The 23,688-nt window shown below is 44.1% G+C and overlaps 1 protein-coding gene across 1 annotated transcript in view; it reads right to left on the bottom strand.

Moving 5' to 3' along the window:
• Nucleotides 1-317: 317 nt before the first annotated feature.
• The window catches only part of LOC109864903 (phosphatidylinositol 3,4,5-trisphosphate 5-phosphatase 2B), a 29,060-nt gene continuing 5,689 nt past the window's right edge, over nucleotides 318-23,688 (bottom strand). The window contains exons 2-26 of the mRNA XM_020452963.2: nucleotides 20,798-20,861; nucleotides 17,061-17,341; nucleotides 16,556-16,696; nucleotides 16,347-16,434; nucleotides 15,526-15,615; nucleotides 15,157-15,423; nucleotides 14,913-15,027; nucleotides 14,706-14,806; nucleotides 14,517-14,619; nucleotides 14,094-14,290; nucleotides 12,862-12,979; nucleotides 12,195-12,291; nucleotides 11,626-11,764; nucleotides 11,379-11,478; nucleotides 11,134-11,222; nucleotides 10,568-10,649; nucleotides 7,091-7,180; nucleotides 6,874-6,987; nucleotides 6,682-6,770; nucleotides 6,501-6,588; nucleotides 6,080-6,232; nucleotides 5,557-5,638; nucleotides 4,616-5,402; nucleotides 1,473-1,582; nucleotides 318-1,386 (exon numbers count right to left, since the gene is read on the bottom strand). Of these exons, the coding sequence (XP_020308552.1) occupies nucleotides 1,287-1,386; nucleotides 1,473-1,582; nucleotides 4,616-5,402; nucleotides 5,557-5,638; nucleotides 6,080-6,232; nucleotides 6,501-6,588; nucleotides 6,682-6,770; nucleotides 6,874-6,987; nucleotides 7,091-7,180; nucleotides 10,568-10,649; nucleotides 11,134-11,222; nucleotides 11,379-11,478; nucleotides 11,626-11,764; nucleotides 12,195-12,291; nucleotides 12,862-12,979; nucleotides 14,094-14,290; nucleotides 14,517-14,619; nucleotides 14,706-14,806; nucleotides 14,913-15,027; nucleotides 15,157-15,423; nucleotides 15,526-15,615; nucleotides 16,347-16,434; nucleotides 16,556-16,696; nucleotides 17,061-17,341; nucleotides 20,798-20,861 (3,685 nt within the window). The 3' untranslated portion in view covers nucleotides 318-1,286. The remainder of the gene's footprint in view (nucleotides 1,387-1,472; nucleotides 1,583-4,615; nucleotides 5,403-5,556; nucleotides 5,639-6,079; nucleotides 6,233-6,500; nucleotides 6,589-6,681; nucleotides 6,771-6,873; nucleotides 6,988-7,090; nucleotides 7,181-10,567; nucleotides 10,650-11,133; nucleotides 11,223-11,378; nucleotides 11,479-11,625; nucleotides 11,765-12,194; nucleotides 12,292-12,861; nucleotides 12,980-14,093; nucleotides 14,291-14,516; nucleotides 14,620-14,705; nucleotides 14,807-14,912; nucleotides 15,028-15,156; nucleotides 15,424-15,525; nucleotides 15,616-16,346; nucleotides 16,435-16,555; nucleotides 16,697-17,060; nucleotides 17,342-20,797; nucleotides 20,862-23,688) is intronic.

Genomic DNA, 23,688 nt, shown 5'->3' on the forward strand with positions numbered 1-23,688 from the left:
CAAATTATGACAGCTATTCAATTGAATTTCTGTAATTTCTATAAAGATTGCAATATCATTGTGTTTATTTGCTGTATCAAGGTATACCATTTTAGGTTGATGGTTATATCAAGGCATGGTCGATGTGTTTTTCCGCTATTGTATTTTTGTGCCAGCAAGGCCTGCACCATTAAGAGTGTGGCTAGTTTATAGTTTTATATGAAGACAAAACAAACATAATTCCATAGTACAGTCTGGGATATGAAACCTCCCCATGCTCAATCTCCTTTGGATTATATGGTCCCAAATGTCCTAATAAATATATAGAGTTTATTTCATAATGTTGACACAACATTGTTTTATTCACGTGGTGCCCCATTTGGATGAAAAAATGTAACATCACCTGCATGTAACACTTCATTACCTTAATTCAACAACCTTCAGCAAATAAAGTAGTAAAAGTTCTATGATCCACAGTTAAATGTATATCTAAAACTCAGATGATGACCAAAGTAGCGACACTGGCAAAGAACCACAGGCGTCAAGCACAAGTTTTACGCCCTCAATCTTCCCACAGTAGCAGTGTCTAAGAACCCACATATGTCAACAGTTAGTTTTATACAATAACGTTTTAAAAAGGCAGTAAAAAAAATGCTACGTTCACAGAAGCATTGATTAAGTGACTGTAATGTTCATCTTAAATGGGTGGGTGCCACTTTATTATCTTGTGAGCTCACGAGAGTTATGGGATAAGGGAGAGAATAGAGAAACATGTACAATGTAATAGTAAGAATGTAAATAAACCCAGAAAGGTTTATTTACAGAATAAACAGAAAGCGAGGCCTTATCATTAACTTTCCAGGCCATGTTAAAATGTGTACAGGTAAATATGGACAGCTGTACATTTCATCCTCCATGGCCCTTAATTGAGTGATTTTACAAGCTCTGTGCTGTTCTTTATAAACGGCAGAGCAGTGGAAAGGGCAGGGGAGGAGGTGATGCGTGTGAATGCTCAGTAAACACTCTCGTCTGGTGACTGCTGGGGAGACATAAGATCAATATTTAGCTATGTGGATCTAAAATTGGATATAAAAAAAATTGACAATTTTAAGGTGAACACGTGAATGGAAACGGATATGAGATGAAGATTTCATGGGTCAGGCACCATGTCTGTGTGTGTGCTTACTAGAAACATTTTTTTACTGTATATAAAAGGACGTGAGTGGAAGAGATGACGAGTTGTCCATTAGGGCAGGCATCTGTCACCAACGTCCATTGGGTTCAGTTTGAGAACTAAGTGAGTAGGTCTATAGTGAATCCCAGATCCTGGGTAGGTTCTCCAGGATCCTCCGGCGATGCGACGGGTTCGACACTCCGGCTGCACGCAGGTCCTCCTCTGTGATGCCACTGTGGAGAGAGCAAAGGTCATTTAGGTATCCAAACCACCGAGACCAAACAAATCAGGTTCCATCCACCGTTATTCCTCCTCTCACCTGAAGTAGTCCAGGTCGTCCCAGCCGTTGAGGCTGAGTCCCAGAGTGTACTTCTGTAGACCCAGGGTGCTGAGTAGTTCTCGCACCGTCTCTGGAGCTCCATAGAGGACCTGTATCAAACACCAAAACAAATGTCTAGTCAAAAAACGGAATGATAAAGCCTTAGGTCTGGGCCAATTACTAGGCACCTACAATCTAAGATAGATTCCCTCAATCTCACACAAATTATCAAGGAACGTACCAGGTACAACCCCAAATCCGTAAACACGGGCACCCTCATAGATATCATCCTGACCAACCTGCCCTCCAAATATACCTCTGCTGTCTTCAACCAGGACCTCAGTGATCACTGCCTCATTGCCTGTATCCACTATGGGCACGCGGTCAAACAACCACCCCTCATCACTGTCAAACGCTCCCTAAAACACTTCAGCGAGCAGGCCTATCTAATCGACCTGGCCCGGGTATCCTGGAAGGATATTGACCTTATCCCTTCAGTAGAGGATGCCTGGTTATTCTTTCAAAGTGCTTTCCTCACCATCTTAAATAAGCATGCCCCATTCAAAAAATGTAGAACTAAGAACAAATATAGCCCTTGTTTCACTCCAGACTTGACTGACCTTGACCAGCACAAAACATCCTGTGGTGTACTGCATTAGCATCGAATAGCCCCCGCGATATGAAACTTTTCAGGGAAGTTAGGAACCAATATACACAGTCAGTTAGGAAAGCAAAGGCTAGCTTTTTCAAACAGAAATTTGCATCCTGTAGCACAAATTCCCAAAAGTTTTGGGACACTGTAAAGTCCATGGAGAATAAGAGCTCCTCCTCCCTGCTGCCCACTGCACTGAGGCTAGGAAACACTGTCACCACCGATAAATCCACGATAATTGAGAATCTCAATCAGCATTTTTCTACAGCTGGCCATGCTTTCCACCTGGCTACCCCTACCCCGGCCAACAGCTCCGCACCCCCCGCAGCTACTTACCCAAGCCCTCCCTCGCTTCTCCTTCAACCAAATCCAGATAGCTGATGTTCTGAAAGAGCTACAAAATCTGGACCCCTACAAATCAGCTGGGCTAGACAATCTGGACCCTCTCTTTCTAAGATTATCTGCTGCAATTGTTGCAACCCCTATTACTAGCCCGTTCAACCTCTTTCGTATCGTCTGAGATCCCTAAAGATTGGAAAGCTGCCACTGTCATCCCCCTCTTCAAAGGGGGAGACACTCTAGACCCAAACTGATATAGACCTCTATCCATGCTGCCCTGCCTTTCTAAAGTCTTCGAAAGCCAAGTTAACAAACAGATCACCGACCATTTTGAAACCCATCATATCTTCTCCGCTATGCAGTCTGGTTTCCGAGCTGGTCATGGGTGCACCTCAGCCACACTCAAGGTCCTAAACGATATCGTAACCGCCATAGATAAAAGACAGTACTGTGCAACTGTCTTCATCGACCTGGTCAAGGCTTTCGACTCTGTCAATCACTGCATTCATATCGGCAGACTCAACAGCCTTGGTTTCTCAAATGACTGCCTCCATGGTTCACCAACAACTTCTCGGATAGAGTTCAGTGTGTCAAATCGGAGGGCCTGTTGTCCGGACTTCTGGCAGTCTCTAGGGGGTGCCACAGGGTTCAATTCTCTGGCCGACTCTTTTCTCTGTATATATCAATGATGTCACTCTTGCTGCTGATGATTCTCTGATCCATTTCTACGCAGATGACACCATTCTGTGTACAACTGGCCCTTCCTTGGACACTGTGTTAACAAACCTCCAGACGAGCTTCAATGCCATACAACACTCCTTCCATGGCCTCCAACTGCTCTTAAATGATAGTAAAACTAAATGTATACTTTTATACCGATCGCTGCCTGCACCAGCCTCCCGCCCAGCATCACTACTCTGGACGGTTCTGACTTAGAATATGTGGACAACTACAAATACCTAGGTGTCTGGTTAGACTGTAAACTCTCGTTCCAGACTCACATTAAGCATCTTCGAATCCAAAATTAAATCCAGAATCGGCTTCCTATTTCGCATCAAAGCCTCCTTCACTCATGCTGCTAAACCCTCATAAAACTTGACTTCGGCGATGTCATTTACAAAATAGCCTCCAACACTCTACTCACCAATTTATATGTAGTCTATCACAGTGCCATCCGTTTTGTCACCAAAGCCCCATATACTACCCACCACCTGTATGCTCTCGTTGGCTGGCCCTTGCTTCATATTTGTCGCCAAACCCACTGGCTGCAGGTCATCTATTTTTGTAATTTTTTTTAACCTTTATTTAACTAGGCAAGTCAGTTAAGAACAAATTATTATTTTCAGTGATGGCCTAGGAACAGTGGGTTAACTGCCTGTTCAGGGGCAGAATGACAGATTTGTACCTCTTCATCTCTGGGATTTGAACTTGCAACCTTCCGGTTACTAGTCCAGCGCTCTAACCACTAGGCTACCCTGCCGCCCCATCTATAGGTCTTTGCTAGGTAAAGCCCCGCCTTATCTCATCTCATTGGTCACCATAGCAGCACCCACCCATAACACTCGCTCCAGCAGGTATATTTCACTGGTCATCCCCAAAGCCAACTCCTCATTTGGCCTCCTTTCCTTCCAGTTCTCTGCTGCCAATGACTGGAACGAATTGCAAAAATCACTGAAGCTGGAGACATATATCCCTCACTAAATTAAAGCATCAGCTGTCAGAGCAGCTTACCGATCACAACACCTGTACACAGCCCATCTGTAACTAGCCCACCCAACTACCTCATCCCCATATTGTTATTTATTTTTGCTCTTTTGCACCCCAGTATCTCTACTTGTACATCAGTATCTACACATCTATCACTCCAGTGTTAATGCTAAATTGTAATTATTTTGCCACTATGGCCTATTTCTTGCCTCACCTCCCTAATCTTAGTACATTTGCACACACTGTATATAGATTTGTATTTTTTCTATTGTGTTATTGTTTGTACGTTTGTTTATCCCTTGCGTAACTCTGTGTTGTTTTTGTCGCACTGCTTTGCTTTATCTTGGCCAGGTCGCAGTTGTAAATGAGAACTTGTTCTCAACTGGCCTACCTAGTTAAATAAAGGTGAAATATAAAATAAAATAAACATTTTATATCTATCCACCTCTTTCTCCCAGCAGTATCCTCTTTCTGCAGCTATGGCCAGGTCATTCCTCTGGGCCGGTCTCTGGCATGGGGTAGATGGAGCCTCAAGGTCCAATGGGAAGAAGTCTACCTCGCTGAGTGACTTGGCTATCTGCAGGGCTGTGAGGGAGTGGTCCCCAAGGGGCCCAACTGGCTGCTCCACCACCCACGGTGCTGAGGCCTGAGTGTGGGGTACACAGGTGGACACATATGGGTAGAAGGCTGGAAGTTTGCTGCTCCGTACAGGGATGGCTTGTTCCTGTTGGTGCACCCTAGGCTGTTCTCTCCTGGGGGTCTCTCTGATGATGGCGGAGTGGTTCATGTACATGTTCCTCAGGTTCTTGGCAGGCAGGATGGAGTCCTGGACAACATTGTTTTTGCTTGGTCGTGGTTGTATGGGTTGTTCATGATAGTGAGAGGTGGGGCTTGGGGCAAGGGGGATTGGCGATGGGTCCTTTGCTGGGAAGAGCTGATAGGAGGAGTTAGTCTGGGGTGGATGATGGTCATTGGTGGAAGGATAGTGGGGCAGGATCCCTGGAATCTCAATTTCAGTGAAGTCAGACCTGCGAGGGGACTTCCTGTCACAGCCACGCCCCCCGAAGAGTTTGGGTAACTGCAGCGCGGAGTCGCCGGCCCAGACCACCTGAGGGTCCCTACGAGGGGGTGGAGACTCCTCTACTCTTCCCAGTACAGACACACCTTCAAATATGAAGTAGGCAGGGTTTGTGTAACTGCTAGGGGCCGGCTTGGGTGGAGGCGGTGAGGATCTGAAATGGGTGGACAGATAATAATGAAAGTAGGCTAAATGACAAACCATACTATAAACTCCCATCACTAATTATATCTCAGAATCATATGCTGACAATGTATGTTGACTACTTTTACAATGAGTGGCTTGAAAAACACCGAAAAGATCCTCACCGGCTGATAGGTGCCCGAGTGGACGGAGGAGACAAGCATCCCCTCACCAGACCCTTCTCATCCTTCTCAAAGCAGAACCATTCTGAAAAAGACAAAACAGATGTTTATTGGACACCATCTAACTAATGTCTTCTCCATATGTCCGGTGTTGTCTGGGGTAAAGGTTGCCCGTGGCGTGTGGTGGCAGTGTTTATGTGTGTTGTCATGGCAATGCATAATGCCTGACCTATAGGGCAAATGGCACCCACTCACACTGTGTGTCTTTTGAATGTCTCAGGATGCATCTGGTCAGGGTCAGTCAGCGAGGAGCCAAAAGAGGAAGCCAGGGCAGAGACCACAGAGAGAGAAAGCCAAGCCTTGGATCAATCAGGAACCAAATAGAGGAAGCAATGAGAGATACACAGGAGAACCAGAGGGCATATTGACTGTCGCAACAGAAGCCCAGCGGGAAGTGATAGTGTGAGCAGAGGAAGGAGAGGAGAGCAGTGATGAGGTTGGTGGGAGGGCAGCCAGGGGAACCCACCGTAGATCTTCTCCCGTGTTCCTCGCCGGTCCTTGGGCACATGGACCCTGACCCGCCCACGTATGGAGCCCATCTCCTCACCCCGGTGGGTCAGAAACGTCTCAAACTGCTCTGCCGCGCCGATAAGGGAGCGCAGTGCCACACAGCACTCACCTACAGAGTCAACAGTAGGATCAACAATGGAGTGGACACTGATCCCGGCCTAAACACTGATCTCTGGTCAGTTTAGCTTTTTTCTCTCCTAATAGTTAAGATTTGAAGACTGTACACTGGTCTTTGATCTGTGCCTAAAATACACTTTAAAAAATCTAAACATCTCAATGACTACGGTCAAAGGGCATTGATTGACTAAGTGACTGATGAGAGGGGAAATAGTGAATGGTGGTGGTTACGAACAGGAAGGGAAGGAGTAATGACCAACCGTATGACTCAAACCCGTCACATGACTTGACAGACAGCAGGAGGTGCTGATCCTGAAGGTACTCCATGTCTGAGACGATCGGGAGAAGCTATGATATGTAGACACACACACACACACAAACAGGTTAGCTATGAGTCTTTGGTATGAGTTTGCTCATCTAGCTCCAGATTGATGTATTTACCTTGGGCAGCTGCTTGGGGGACCAGCCCAGTTTGAGGAAGCCAGGCACTTCACAGCTCTGTGAGTCATTCTCTACGGAACGGCGGATCTCTGCTCAAAACAGATATCGACTTAAATTATTCATCACATAAGTCACAGAGTTTGTTATAGAACTTTAGATGAACTAGGTGAGAAAGGGTTAAGGACAAAGCACCTTCAAGGCAGGATGAGTGAAACTCAATGAAGAACTTGGCTTTGCTGGCTGTCTTCACAATGGCCTCAACACCTTCCAACTCCATCCAGGCCCTCTCCATGCTCGAGTTTGGGTCTGTTTTGTAGTGCAAAGAAATCGAGGCTCACAAGCAAGTATCACAGTTATATTATACAACGTATATTGATCCAAATTCTTATGTCAAAATAACCACAATCACCTGTTTTGGAAATGAACTGTGACGTCACCCCTACATGGAATGTAGCAAAAACAGGCGAGTGGTCGCTGGTGAAGATGTCATCTGTACAACCTGGAGACAGAGAGATCTCAGTCGTAATGATACAACCGTGTCCATTATCCTTATTCTGTTAACTGTACCATCATACAAGCATTCTTATGTCACTAATGATCACTTCAGCACTCTATGCTATTCAACCTTTTCGTCAAAACCTGCGGCATAGACTAAACTAATGATCCTCTAATGGCTATGACGGAGTATGCTGTATGGTATGCTGTATGGTATGCTGTATGGTGAGTATTTGCTGAAGGAGGGCAAAAGCAGTGCCCTGGAGTCAGGGCCACAGTGAGGAAGTGACTATTCGTCTGAGGACCACAGACCAGAGGACGTAGGAGTTGCCAATCATACCTTAAACAGGGACTCTCGCATTTTACAGGAAAACAATCAAAGAAATGGCCACAAAATATCTAATTTAGGAACGCCACGAGAAATAATACAATGATATCCAATTTGCTGTGCCTGAATGCTAAACTACAACGCTGTTAGAGTGCCTTCGGAAAGAATTCAGGCCCCTAGACTTTTTCCACATTTTGTTATGGTTACAGCCTTATTTTAAAATGTATTAAGTTGTTTTTTCACCTCATCTACACACAACACCCCATAATTACAAAGTAAAAACAGGATTTTAGAAATGTTTGCTAATTTATTAAAAATTAAAAATGGAAATATCACATTTACCTAAGTATTCAGGCCATTTGCCTCGAGTCTTTTGGGTATGACGCTACAAGCTTGGCACACCTGTATTCTCCCAGTTTCTCCCATTCTTCTCTGCAGATCCTCTCAAGCTCTGTCAGGTTGGATGGGGAGCGTTGCTGCACAGCTATTTTCAGGTCTCTCCAGAGATGTTCGATTGAGGTCAAATCCAGGCTCTGGCTGGGCCACTCGAGGACATTTAGAGACTTTTCCCGAAGTCACTCCTGCGTTGTCTTGGCTGTGTGCTTAAGGTCGTTGTCCTGTTGGATGGGGAACCTTCGGCCCATTCTAAGGTCTTCAGCGCTCTGGAGCAGGTTTTCATCAAGGATCTCTGTACTATGCTCCTTTCATCTTTGCCTCAATCCTGACTAGTCTCCCAGTCCCTGCCACTGAGAAACCTCACCATAGAATAATGCTGCAACCACCATGCTTCACTGTAGGGATGGTGCCAGGTTTCTTCTAGACGTTATGCTTGGCATTCAGGCCAAAGAGTTCAAACTTGGTTTCATCAGACCAGAGAATCTGGTTTCTCATGCTCTTGAGTCATTAGGTGCCTTTTGGCAAACTCCAAGCGGGCTGTCATGTGCCTTTTACTGAGGAGTGGCTTCCATCTGGCCACTCTACCATAAAGGCTTGATTGGTAGTGCTGCAGAGATGGTGGTCCTTCTGGAAGGTTCTCCCATCTCCACAGAGGTACTCAAAAGCTCTGTCAGACTGACCAAGTCACCTCCCTGACCAAGGCCCTTCTCCCCCAATTGCTCAGTTTGGCCCGGGCGGCCAGCTCTAGGAAGAGTCTTGGTGGTTCCAAACTTCTTCCATTTAAGAATGATGGAAGCCACTGTGTTCTTGGGGACCTTCAAAGCTGCAGAAATGTTTTGGTACCCTTCCCCAGATCTGTGCCTCGACACAATCCTGTCTCTTTGAGCTCTACGGGCAATTCCTTTGACCTCATGGCTTGGCTTTTGCTCTGACAAGCACTGTCAACTGTGGGACCTTATATAGACAGGTGTGTGCCTTTACAAATCATGTTCAATCAATTTAATCTATCACAGGTGGACTCCAACCAAGTTGTAGAAACATTTCCCGGATGATCAATGGAAACAGGATGTACCTGAGCTCAATTTCGAATCTCATAGCAAAGGGGTCTGAATACTTAAGGAAATAAGGTGTTTCTGTTTTTTTATTTTATTAATAAATGAGCAACAATTTCTAAAAACCAGATTTGGCTTTTTTATCACATGGTATTGCTGACTATTTTTATTTCTTTAATCCATTTTAGAGTAAGGCTGTAATGTAACAAAATGTGGAAAAAGTCAAGGGGTCTGAAAACTTTCCAAAGGCACTATTGTATGAGGATAATGTTACGAGCCAACAAAAAAGAAACTCAGCAAAAAAAGAAATGTCCTCTCACTGTCAACTGTGTTTATTTTTTAGCAAACTTAACGTGTGTAAATATTTGTATGAACATAAGATTCAACAACTGAGACATCAAACTGAGTTCCACAGTCCAGCCTGTCTCAGCTCAGGACAATCTGAGCACTGATGGAGGGATTGTGCGTTCCTGGTGTAACTCGGGCAGTTGTTGTTGCCATCCTGTACCTGTCCCGCATGTGTGATGTTCAGATGTGCCGATCCTGTGCAGGTGTTGTTACACGTGGTCTCCCACTGCGAGGACGATCAGCTGTCCGTCCTGTCCCCTGTAGTGCTGTCTTAGGCGTCTCACAGTACGGACATTGCAATTTATTGCCCTGGCCACATCTGCAGTCCTCATGCTTCCTTGCAGCATGCCTAAGGCATGTTCACGCAGATGAGCAGGGACCCTGGGCATCTTTCTTTTGGTGTTTTTCAGAGTCCGTAGAAAGGCCTCTTTAGTGTCCTAAGTTTTCATAACTGTGACCTTAATTGCCTACCGTCTGTAAGCTGTTAGTGTCTTAATGTCTTAGTGTATGTTCATTAATTGTTTATGGTTAATTGAACAAGCATGGGAAACAGTATTTAAACCCTTTACAAGGAAGGGATTTTTACTAATTATCTTTAAAGACAGGGTCCTGAAAAAGGGACGTTTCTTTTTTTGCTGAGTTTATGTTCTAAACCAGGGATGGGCAACTAGCTGCCCACAGCCCCCCTTTTGTAGGCCTGTGGCCCAATAATAATAATAACAAAAATACTATTTTTGTTGGAACTCAATCGGGGTCTCAACTTTCTGTTGAGCGTTGGAATAATAGAATCCACAGTGTGCAACTTAGAAATTTGGGTGTGCATCAGCAGTCACTCAATTAGCACGTCAGCATTTTTTTTAGGATTGGTAAGTTAGTCTCGCGGCCAGCTATCTAAACCTGTAGTAAGCAGGGTCTAATTACCGACCGAGGTGGGGCCCATTGATCATCAGTTATCACATAAAAAACTGCAAACATTTCCCTGCACCCTGTGGCAAAATGTGTTGAATTGCCGGAAATTAGCTTCAAAACTGCTAATGTTTATCTCCGCCCCATGGCAAAATGAGTAGAATTGCAGGAAATTCACCTTCAAATGTAAATATCGGTCATGGCTGTCATGAGTGGGGCCGCTAAAATGTTTTCTCACAAGGGGATGGGGTTGGGGGGGGGGGGGGTACGCAAACCCATGAGTCACTGCGGCCCCTCATGATGAGTTTTTTGTGGTCCCCAGCCCCATCAAAATCATCCATGTCGTAAAACCTAAACCCACCATAGGAGTTGCAGGTGATATGTGTCTCTGAGTAAGACTTCCACAGAATCCGGTCACACCATGATGGCACATTGACACGCACCTGTAGACACAGAATAGAAGAATGGCTATATTTATGGTGTGTGTGTGTGTGTGTGTGTGTTCGATGCGGACACATTGAACAAAGAATTGAACAGAAAAATTGAATTATATAATGTAGGGAACACTGCATTCCAATCATACAAGCCATTTCACTCTGTGAGGTAGTTTTAGTAGTCGTGATGACAGCTGCCGTCAAAGCACCCACCCCCCGTGACCCCAATAGAGACTGATTGGGTTACACATACAGTAAATCCAGTCGTGAGCTATACTTCTTTGTGTAGAATGTTTAGGGGGGCAGGTTACATTTCCAACCTAGCATTATGCAATTCCCTTATTTGCTGACTGCTTTCACAAGGCTCACAATGATGCTTTGTATGGATTATTTATCACTTACTGCTTGAATGTAATTCAGACAACACGCTGATTTGGACACAATGTAGCTTTGAGAGGTTGTGTCAGAGAGTGTCATAAGGAGATAGACTCACGCCAGAGGTCTTGTACTTCTGCCACAGGTAACTGTCCCTGGACCCCCTCTCGTACCGATAGGTGGGCGGAAACGCAATCTTCTCTTCCTCTTAACCAGGACAAAGTGAGAGAAAGGGAGAGAGAAGGGGTAGATTCAGAGACAAAAGCAACAAAGAGGAGAAATTATTGACAAGAATAAATAACAGGTATTTTCACCCGCACAGGAACACACAGTTGGACATGACGTCAGTAGGATGCTACTCACTGAAATTGAGGAAGGCCTTCCTCTTGTGTCGTTCTCGCGTCAGCTGGTCAGCACACATGAGCTCATCAAACTCCCGCTTGGAAACATGTTTCAGAATGTCCTGTAAAGCAATAGCAATTCAGTATGAGAGAATTCAAGGTACCGCTCTGGATCTATGGAGATTCTTGATTTCGGGTTAAACTACATTTGATCTATTTGCTGGGGAACAACGAAACAGAGAACGGAGAGCAGACAGGGTTTGTCTGACCTGTACGTCCAGATCTAGTCTGTAGTTGAGGTCTCCACACCAGAAGAGATGTGTGAAGCGCAGGCTGACGTCAAAGGCACTGAGTTGCCGGTCACCCAGGGACAACAGTCTGAGGATGTCCGCACAGTTCTGGTTCCTCCTGACAGGATCACAAGCACAGGGAGTGACAACATCATCTCACACACACAGACATGCTGCGTACATACATTGGAAATGTATACACTCTACAGCCCTGGCATGTCCTTATATAGAACGGACACAGTGGACATCAATCTGATGATAGTTGTGTTGAACATTACCCTAATGTTTTATCTGTCAACTAACAACCAAATGATATACCAAAGAGCTGAACATTGGAAATAGGTGTGTATACAGTTGTGTATACCACAGGAGGCTGGTGGCACCTTAATTGGGGAGGACGGACTCTTGGTAATGGCTGGAGCGGAATTAGCGGAATGGTATCAAATGCATCAAACACATAGTTTGATGCCATTCGCTCCGTTCCGGGCCATTATTATGAGCCGTCCTCCCCTCAGTAGCCTCCACTGGTGTATACAATATGTACATACCTGACTACTTTCTCACTGCCAGAGGTCAGATGGCAGTTAACAAATCCAAAAGAAGTACTGTTGAAGAGTAAGGAAACCCCAACAGCACCTTTATTTCCTGGAAACAAACAGATTTGACATTTAAAGGTTTTAACCTCATTTAGTTGATAAAACACATCTCGTTCCTGTTGATCATGCTCTGATATCATAGATCAGGGATGTAAAACTCATTCCACGGAGGGCCGAGTGTCTGCAGGTTTTTGTTTTTTTCCTTCCAATTAAGACCAAGACAACCACGTGAGGGGTGTTATTTAATAATTAGCAACGTTAATTCATCAATCAAGTACAAGGGAGGAGCAAAAACCCGTAGGTCCTCCGTGGAATGAGTTTGACACGTGTCTTTGGCTGTAGGCTATGCCAAAGATACAGGATGTGTCCTTGGAGGCTGCTGACGGGAGGATGGCTCATAATAATGCCTGGAATAGAGTCAATGGAATGGTATCAAACATGTGGTTTCCTTGACATTCTATTGACTCCATTCCATCCATTACTATGAGCCGTCCTCCCCTCAGCAGTCTCCACTGGTGTGTATGTGTATACTACACATTCATTTCTGAGACGAGGAGGAGGGTGTGGTGTTATGGGTAGCCGACCCATAGACGACCCAAGTAGGGGCCTGGTATCATACCCAGTGTGTTCCCCAGGCCAGTCTTCACACTGGCTGTGTTTACATGGCTGATGCGACTCTCGTGCTCCGGCTTCACGAACACTGCCAGCCTCATGTTCCACAGTGACTGTACTGCCACCTGCAGGACACATAACCACAGAACACTATAACAGAGCAATCAAGACATCGGCCTACAGTATTGCTGAATGAAAAAATATTATTGCGAGGCTGACTCCAGTGAGTATCAGGTAAATGAATGAGCAATAAACCTTAAGATGCTCTAGACTTCCAGTTTATACCAACGATTTATATATACACTAGATGACTAACAGGGGAAGCTGTTTTGAAGCCACCGCGCCCCCATCTTGGCACTCCACTGTTGTAAAAAATGTTTGGGGAAGCTATAGAAATGCATAGTTTTTGCCGCGTTTATTCCATTACAGACACATTAATGCAAACCTTTTCATTATATTATGTGAGCTAAACATACAAATAAAAAGTGTAAAATATATACAATTATTTTCCTTAAAGCATACTTTTTGAAAGTCTGAATGTTACTGTCCCCACTACAACGACAAAATACTGAAATCGATGTCATTTTGTCCTTAAAACATTTATTTGAAATACTGTAGAATTCCATTCATTACTATGGAGAACCCTCTCTACTAGGGAGTGCCAATATGGCCCACTGGTGGTTTCAAATCCTCTCATTGGCCAATTCATAGCATCCGCAATCCAGGGTTTATATACGTCATTGGTTTATACACCCTTTTCTATTACCTCTTTGTGCAAATACAACGAGCATGTAAAGTCACTGTCACAGAGAGATAAACAGCTATCATTGCTTCAGGATGAATGGTAAAAGAAAAAGTACATCAGAACAGATATCCTATAAGGTGAGCAAGGACATAATGACTTAATGCAAACACATGACAATCAGAGACACTGAAAGCTGGGAGAAAGGGCCAATAAGGTATAGAGACAGAAAGAAAGAGACAGATGGAAAGATGGCGAAAGAGCGGCACATAGAGTAGAGATGGAGGAAAAGAGGGACATGGCGATGGAGAAAAAGAAGCAGAGAGAGATGGAGAAAGAGGACTGGGGGACAACAGATGGAAATGAGCTGTTTGCTAAATCTGGTGCAACATTTCCTTTCTCCGTGTTCTAAAACGGATGTTTTTGTTGTACATTGTCTGTGTCTCAAATTTATTTTGAGTTAAATGGAGGACAATAGAGGAAAAAGTGATGCTCACCTGTTTGTACTCTATATGAGTGTAGCTGTGTAGGGAAGCCTTGACGTGCTCGGTCCACTCCTTCTCCCCCTGAGAGTTCTCCTGGGTACCCAGGGCGTAGATGTCGTGAGGCAGCAGAGCTGTGGACTCATCTGGGGTTCGCCCCAGACCACAGCACGTCACCCAGGACTGCAGACTGCGAGGGGGAGGGGAGCCACCTGGACACACAGCCAATAAGATCATTAGTGAGGGTCCAACTCAGCATAGACCACTATCTAGTGCTTCAAATATAAAAAACAGTGTTTCTAATAAGAAAATTGTGGCTTTCCAGTGTAATAACCCTGTAATAACCGTAGCCATACCAGGAAAAGTACTGATGTCAGACAGTGACAGCGGAAGACATATTACTCTAGGACAGTGAGGTTCTATTGATGTCATAGTTACCCATATTCCAGCTGCCCACAAACACAGAGATGACATCAGGTTCACTCAGATGGGAGTGTCTGGTCTTCATCAGCTGTAGCAGCTGGCAGAACGCCTCCCGTTTCTGGAGGGAAGAGAGAGTGTTCTCAGTCAATACAATGGAATCCAATGGGTGGCAACATACACAGACGAATGTAGACCTGTATGTACCCTTGCACTCTCAAACATGAGCTCTCGTGGGGTGTTGTGATGACTGTCCACTACCATGCGCAGCTTGGCTGGACTGCTCTGGAACTTGACTAGCTGCAGAACTGACATGTGCGCACGCAAGGGAAAAGAGGGGAATCGTTAGGCTCATTGAACACTTCTTCATCGAACTCGGTCAAGTAATGTCAGATGTTGATGTTATTCTCTTACTCCGGTCGTGTGAGACTGTCTCCGCTCCGAATGACCCGGCCTTCCTGTCAAACAGCAGCACTCCTGTGTCCAAGTCCACTGACACGGTCTGTCTGCCATAACGCACCATCTTAATCTAGACACACACACAAAGATGAGACAAGATATACAATACTGTACCACAAAAATGATCAAAATATGACTAAACAGCTGGTATGCCCCCCTAAAAGTATGAAGTGCCCTTCATACTTTCTCTCTCTGTCACCTGAAAGGAGTGGACAGGTATGGGCCTGGCATTGTTCTTGGCTACAGGGACTAGTGCTGGAGCAGGGACTGGGGCTGGAGAAGGGGCTGGAGCTGGAGCATGGGCAGGAGCAGGGGATGGAGCAGGGACTGGGGCTGGAGCAGAGACTGGGACTGGAGCTGGGGCAGGAGCAGGGACTGGAGCTGAGACAGGGGCGGGTTCACGGAGAGGGGCAGGCTGCACAGCCAGGTTGTGATTGGTCACAGCATCTTGAAGAGCTTTCAGCACCTGCACAGTAAGAGCATAGAGAGCTTTAGACTGTAAAGTAAATTAATATCAGACTGGTTTGCATGGGGTAGTGTGTGTGTGTGTATGTATGTGGGTACAAACCCTCTTCTCCAGGGAGGACAGCAGGCTGACCAGGGCAGAGATTTTACACAGCAGGCTGTCCAACTCCATGTCTGGACCTCTACCCATATTCTAAAAGGAGGGACAGTAATATTAAGTATTAAGTAGCTGTGTGCTATGTGAAATACAGGTATAAATATAGAATTGTACCCCATGAATGGAACATATTTCGAGGTGTTTTATTTTCAACTTTTTTAACAGTGATGAGCTGTGAAAGTTATTTTTCTCAATTAGTGCACTAGAGGGCGCAGCAGATCAGATTTCCATTCATTTTCTGTCTTCTTTGTTTGAGGGTCCATTGTGGACCATAGTAGAGTAGACAGGGTAATACAGACAGGGTAGGACATCACCGGGTAGGGGCCTTCCAAGTGGCGCAATGGTCTAAGGCTGTGCCACCAGAGATCCTAGGTTCGAGTCCAGGCTCTGTCGCAGCTGGCTGTGACAGGGAGACCCATGGGGCGGCTCACAATTGGCCCAGCGTCGTCCAAGTTAGAGGAGGGTTTGTGTCCGATGACACGGTCGCCAGGTGCACGGTGTTTCCTCCGACGCGTTGGTGTGGCTGGCTTCCGGGTTAAGTGGCCGTTGTGTCAAGAAGCAGTGCGGTTTAGCTTGGTTGGGTTGTGTTTCGGAGGACGCACGGCTCTCGACTTTCGCCACCTCCGAGTCCGTACTGGAGTTGCAGCAACAAGACAAGACTGTAACTACCAATTGGATGCCACGAAATTGGGGAGAAAACAGGGTAAAAAAAAAAAGGACAAACAGAACAGGTAGGACAGACAGGGTATATCACAGATGGGATGTACCTGTGACTTGGTGGAGGTTAAAGGGCAGGTGGGATGGTCAAACACTTTGGCCAGCGTCTCCAAACTGGACATGGTCAGATCAATCTCACTGTGGATCAGACAATCAGTTTCATTTTCTCCCTGTGATAACTAACAAATCCATCACATCACAAACACTAAATGACATACAGCACTAACTGTAGTAGCAGTAGCAAAATGCTGAAACCCACCTGTTGAGTCCCTGGCATGCTGTGCCCAGGGTGTGGTGTAGATGGAGTAGGCCTTTTGCTCCTCTACGCAGACCCTCCACATCCAGAGGCAGCTCACTGCACAGATACTCACTGAGCAGCCCAACCACCTCACCTGCCATGCTGTGAAACCACAGTAAAAAAAATCTAAATTTTATGTGGTTTATCCATAATTTTTTACCAGAAAGAGTAGATAAAACTAACGGAATGGAATGTTTGTGTAAAAAAATAAATATATTCAATACACTCTTGAAAAGAAACAAAGTTTATCGTGAGTGTTCGCAAACGTAAGCCTTGTTGAAAGCAGCACTCAGGCAAGCTGACGAGGAAGGGAAAGGGGATACCTAGATGCCACAGGAAAATACTACAGTGCTAAAGTACCCCAAATAGCCCCAGACCAATAGTGCACATTTTTCCCTATTTATGTGTGGAACTGGAAGTATATCTGCATTCTCCTGATGTGTGATTGGTGTTAGGGAGTGTGTACCTGGGTGTGTTGAGCTCCTGCAGCCTGTGGAGGAAGAGGAGATGGGGGGATGGGGTGACTGGGGGTCCTTCTGGGGGAGATGTACTGACTGAGACTGGGGCTGGGCTGGGACTCCACACCAGCCCTGGCTTCTCATCATCACCTGAGCTCTCCTCACCAGTATCTGTGTCCCTCCCCACAGGGTACAGCAGGGGGATGACCAGACCCTTATGAGGGTGCTGGTACCCCAACACCAGGTCCCCCAGTGTACGGAAACAGTTCACCTGCACCCCTTGAGACGTCTGTGGGGAAACACACATACAGCATAGACAGAATTATAATATAAATAGACATTCATAGACATAGCGATTTGCTCAAACATGTAAGAATGAACGTACATGGGCTGTGGTTATACATATATGGGCTGTGGTTATACATATATGGGCTGTGGTTATACATACATGGGCTGTGGTTATACATATATGGGCTGTGGTTATACATATATGGGCTGTGGTTATACATATATGGGCTGTGGTTATACATACATGGGCTGTGGATATACATATATGGGCTGTGGTTATACATACATGGGCTGTGGTTATACATATATGGGCTGTGGTTATACATATATGGGCTGTGGTTATACATATATGGGCTGTGGTTATACATACATGGGCTGTGGTTATACATATATGGGCTGTGGTTATACATACATGGGCTGTGGTTATACATATATGGGCTGTGGTTATACATACATGGGCTGTGGTTATACATACATGGGCTGTGGTTATACATACATGGGCTGTGGTTATACATATATGGGCTGTGGTTATACATATATGGGCTGTGGTTATACATATATGGGCTGTGGTTATACATACATGGGCTGTGGTTATACATATATGGGCTGTGGTTATACATACATGGGCTGTGGTTATACATATATGGGCTGTGGTTATACATACATGGGCTGTGGATATACATACATGGGCTGTGGTTATACATATATGGGCTGTGGTTATACATACATGGGCTGTGGTTATACATATATGGGCTGTGGTTATACATATATGGGCTGTGGTTATACATACATGGGCTGTGGTTATACATATATGGGCTGTGGTTATACATACATGGGCTGTGGTTATACATATATGGGCTGTGGTTATACATACATGGGCTGTGGATATACATATATGGGCTGTGGTTATACATACATGGGCTGTGGTTATACATACATGGGCTGTGGTTATACATACATGGGCTGTGGTTATACATACATGGGCTGTGGTTATACATACATGGGCTGTGGTTATACATACATGGGCTGTGGTTATACATACATGGGCTGTGGTTATACATACATGGGCTGTGGTTATACATACATGGGCTGTGGTTATACATACATGGGCTGTGGTTATACATACATGGGCTGTGGTTATACATATATGGGCTGTGGTTATACATACATGGGCTGTGGTTATACATACATGGGCTGTGGTTATACATACATGGGCTGTGGTTATACATATATGGGCTGGGGTTATACATATATGGGCTGGGGTTATACATATATGGGCTGGGGTTATACATATATGGGCTGGGGTTATACATATATGGGCTGTGGTTATACATACATGGGCTGTGGTTATACATACATGGGCTGTGGTTATACATACATGGGCTGTGGTTATACATACATGGGCTGTGGTTATACATACATGGGCTGTGGTTATACATACATGGGCTGTGGTTATACATACATGAGCTGTGGTTATACATACATGGGCTGTGGTTATACATATATGGGCTGTGGTTATACATACATGGGCTGTGGTTAACCAGAAAGGTCAAAAATACCATAAACACATGATACAGAACCTACATAACACAAGTGATCTTCATGAGAGTTTCCTTTATGTCCAGGATAGATGAACAAATTCCCTGAACTGATGCCACAATGAGCTGCAAACCGTCCATCAAGATAATGTTTATAAACTGTTTCTCTAAAGTTCCTAAAGCTTGGAAGACCGTACAAATGTCTCAAATCCATATGAACCTGTTCAGGATACGCATGTGTTGTTCGAACAGTTTCCACCAAAACAAAATGGACCTGGATATACTCAGGGGGATCCCTTGGAGTAGAGGTGCGGTCTCTTGGGCCCTGGAGGTGCCAAACAGAAGCCACAACCACTCACCTCTGTTTGCATAGCCAGAACAAGAACCACATCAAACACTCATTGCCAAGCAGGCTGCAGAAACCACTGCTAATCAGCCAGAGGACAGGAGATGATGTCACAAACCTACCCCCCAAATTCTGGTCACTGGCAAGGTTGGCTGCCATGAGTCACAGTGTTCCAGCCGTTTACTAGCCAACCTCTGTGTTCTGAGCCAGTCTACCGTACACACGCACAAACGCTGCCCGCTATAAACAACACTCCAACAGCCAGCTGTCTCAGATACGTACAGTAAACATGGAAGGGAAACACATATTCAACAGCCATCGACAAACGCATTAAGTGCCAGTCACACACACACACACGTCGGGCATAGACATATTAGATGCCACGGACACACTCTCAGACACAGGACCCAAAGGGCGCACACAGCAACACTGCAAACTAAAAGCCCCTTTCCTGTACGTCTTATTTTAGAAACGTTTGTTTTCATTGTGTGGTTTGAAAAACCATTTTTGGCAGACATTACCTGCCCCAGTTGCCAGGGACTCCTCTAATGGTTTATGCATTTTTTTCGAGGAACTCTTGAGAAGTAATTACAAAGAAAATACAGACTAAACGACTCAGGGAGACAAAAACGGCCTGTCTTTTAGCTCAAAATATCCCTTCTATAAAATAGCCCCCTCAGAAAAACAAGAAAGCAACCACGCAATCCCCATGTGGAAATGTTTTTTAATAGCAAAGCCAGTGAGACAATCTGCTTATTGGGGACTTGACTGACTTCCGTGGAAAACAAGCGAGGCAGCGATACAGTACATGGAGCACAGCCCTCATCTGAAAAGAAGGTTTACATGGTGTTTTCAAATCAAAGACTCATTAAATGACTGTCTCTATGAGACAATTGTTATTGAGCTGGTTTTGCACCAGATATGGTAAAGGAATGCACAGGCTGGTTTGCGGGCTGCCTCAAATGTTTTTTGTTACTGTGTTTTTTCCCTCATTCCTGATAATTAGGACCAGGAGCTGTGGCTCTTGAAAGGAGTTGTCCCCTATAGTCACTATCTAAAACACACCCATACAACCGCCATACACAAACTAATCCGAACCATCCCTATCCCCCAACCAACTAACCCTCAACACACACATCCTTGTCCACGGCACATTCACACACAAAGCACAAACAGACCCATCCTCCTTAGAGCACTGGTCAATGAGTGGGTAGGTCAGGAATCTGTGAGACACACACGCAATTTCTCCTCTGTGCAATTGTCATTCTCCAAGCATGCAGCCGCATGGCAGAGATGCCATTGAAACTAAAAGGCCTAAGGCAGAATGAGCCTAGTATATGAACACAAGACACTTCCTGTTTCCCTTACAACATACAACAACACAACTCTTTTGTAACGATAACAATTACAGTATTGTACAGTCCATTCTTTCTTGAAAGTGGTTGCTACAAGAGGATAATATCATGCTTGCACATGTAGGATATGCTACAGTATTAGCCTAGTTACTGTCAGGATTAGGTCATGTGTGTATGTGAGGGGGGGTTGGAAAGTTAAACTGATGATGGTCACTCACCTGTACAGCCAACAGGCCGTCTGCATCAGGAAGAATACGATAAGTGTGAACGTGCCGTTGGTACCTGAAAAGGGGAAAATAACATTTACAAATGTACTGTATACCCCAAGACAGCACTACACATAACTATACCACTGTCATGGGCAGAAATAAACATTCAAAGGCAAAACACGCTTTAAAGTAACAATGAAATAAGGATGAGCAGATGTGCTGTCCTTGTTAAAGATAAACAAGATGCTAATTTGTTGATGGTGTGACTCAGTTAGATGGTTATTTTAGCAACTTCATGGTCCACTGCACAGCGTGGGATTACATGACTACTACTGGGCAATTCCATGGAAACGGAACTGCGCTGAGACTCCGATTTTCCACTTAAAATGTATGCCAAACAAAAACCATTGATTTCAAAGTTAAACAAACCATATAACTCCATGCACAATGACTGCTTTTAACAATTTACACAGAACAGTTTACAGAAACATTTACTGGAAGAACTGTGCATATGCAAAGTTTAGTGAAAAGATTTCGGTAAAATCTCCCTCCGTTTTTCACGTGACCATGTTTTTCATGGTTAAAAGATGTCTACCGAAAGAAAGGGAAGTTAGCTATGCCATGACACCTTGACTCTGAACAAAATCTATTTTGGTTATTGAGCCACAGTAAGTGGATTTACACCTTGTAATGGGATTGCGGTAACAGAATTCTTTCATGGGTCCCTGATCTGTACTACACAGAAATGCATAATTATAGATATAAATGTCATTATCTTCATGGCGTGTATCCTACACTCAGGTATTAATATGCAAAATCCTCCTTTGCATATTTGGTTATTATTCTACACACTGGCTATTATTTGAATGAGCTCCTCCACTTAGCAAAACCAAATCTGAACCAATCATATACATCTATGTTTCACAAGTTTTGACATCAAAGTACAGCACAGTAGAGATCAGTAGAGTACAGTATAGTGTACTCAACTCGTTTGCTCTACTGTACTGAACTCTACTCTATACTAATCTACTGTACTGAACTCTACTCTATACTAATCTACTGTACTGAACTCTACTCTATACTAATCTACTGTACTGTACTGAACTCTACTCTATACTAATCTACTGTACTGAACTCTACTCTATACTAATCTACTGTACTGAACTCTACTCTATACTAATCTACTGTACTGAACTCTACTCTATACTAATCTACTGTACTGAACTCTACTCTATACTAATCTACTGTACTGTACTGAACTCTACTCTATACTAATCTACTGTACTGTACTGAACTCTACTCTATACTAATCTACTGTACTGAACTCTACTCTATACTAATCTACTGTACTGTACTGAACTCTATTCTATACTAATCTACTGTACTGAACTCTACTCTATACTAATCTACTGTACTGAACTCTACTCTATACTAATCTACTGTACTGAACTCTACTCTATACTAATCTACTGTACTGTACTGAACTCTACTCTATACTAATCTACTGTACTGTACTGAACTCTACTCTATACTAATCTACTGTACTGAACTCTACTCTATACTAATCTACTGTACTGAACTCTACTCTATACTAATCTACTGTACTGAACTCTACTCTATACTAATCTACTGTACTGAACTCTACTCTATACTAATCTACTGTACTGAACTCTACTCTATACTAATCTACTGTACTGAACTCTACTCTATACTAATCTACTGTACTGAACTCTACTCTATACTAATCTACTGTACTGTACTGAACTCTACTCTATACTAATCTACTGTACTGAACTCTACTCTATACTAATCTACTGTACTGTACTGAACTCTACTCTATACTAATCTACTGTACTGAACTCTACTCTATACTAATCTACTGTACTGAACTCTACTCTATACTAATCTACTGTACTGTACTGAACTCTACTCTATACTAATCTACTGTACTGTACTGAACTCTACTCTATACTAATCTACTGTACTGAGCTATATTCTACTCAATTTTTTAAACCTTTACCATACTGTACTGCGCTCTCCAAACTTGTGCGAAATAGACGTCTATGATTGGTTCATTTGTTTGGTCTGGACCAAATCTTAACCAATCAGACACGTTTGTTTCAGTCAAATCATGGCCCGTCCGGAACAGACCAAAAATCAACATCTGTGGACATTGAAATTAAAGCCGGTCCAGGCCGTACCAAAATATGGCATATGTGGACATTGAAATCAAGGCCAGGGTGGACTGACCAGTTTTCAACAATTCTTCAACATCCATGAAAGAAAGAGAGGGGGCTCATGGGTAGGTGTTGGTAGGTAGGGGCACAGAAAGGAGTCAACCTGTGGCTAGTACATGCCCCTTTACCCTTCCACTCACCATGTGCCGTTTTGGGTGGTGGTATAGATATTTTTTTGTATTAAGTTTTGTTATTGTTGTTCTAAACCCATTGCCCGCATGTCCGTCATGACGTCTTCAAGGGATAGATCAACATTTACTGTATTACAATAATTGTAGCGACCCTGTGTTTATAAACATGTATATCTACTTGGCTTTTGGGGCACAAAAATAAACTCATCAAAAAAAGAAACGTCCTCTCACTGTCAATTGTGTTTATTTGTGTAAATATTTGTATGAACATAACAAGGTTCAACAACTGACACATAAACAGAACAAGTTCCACAGACATGTGACAAACAGAAATGGAATAATGTGTCCCTGAACAAAGAGGGGGTCAAAATCAAAAGTAACAGTCAATATCTGGTGTGGCCACTAGCTGCATTAAGTACTGCAGTGCATCTCCTCCTCATGGACTGCACCAGATTTGCCAGTTCTTGCTGTGAGATGTTACCCCACTCTTTCACCAAGGCACCTGCAAGTTCCCAGACATTTCTGGGGGGAA

The sequence above is a fragment of the Oncorhynchus kisutch genome, linkage group LG19 (genome assembly GCF_002021735.2).
Source record: "Oncorhynchus kisutch isolate 150728-3 linkage group LG19, Okis_V2, whole genome shotgun sequence".
In the NCBI taxonomy this organism is placed as follows: Eukaryota; Metazoa; Chordata; class Actinopteri; order Salmoniformes; family Salmonidae; genus Oncorhynchus; species Oncorhynchus kisutch.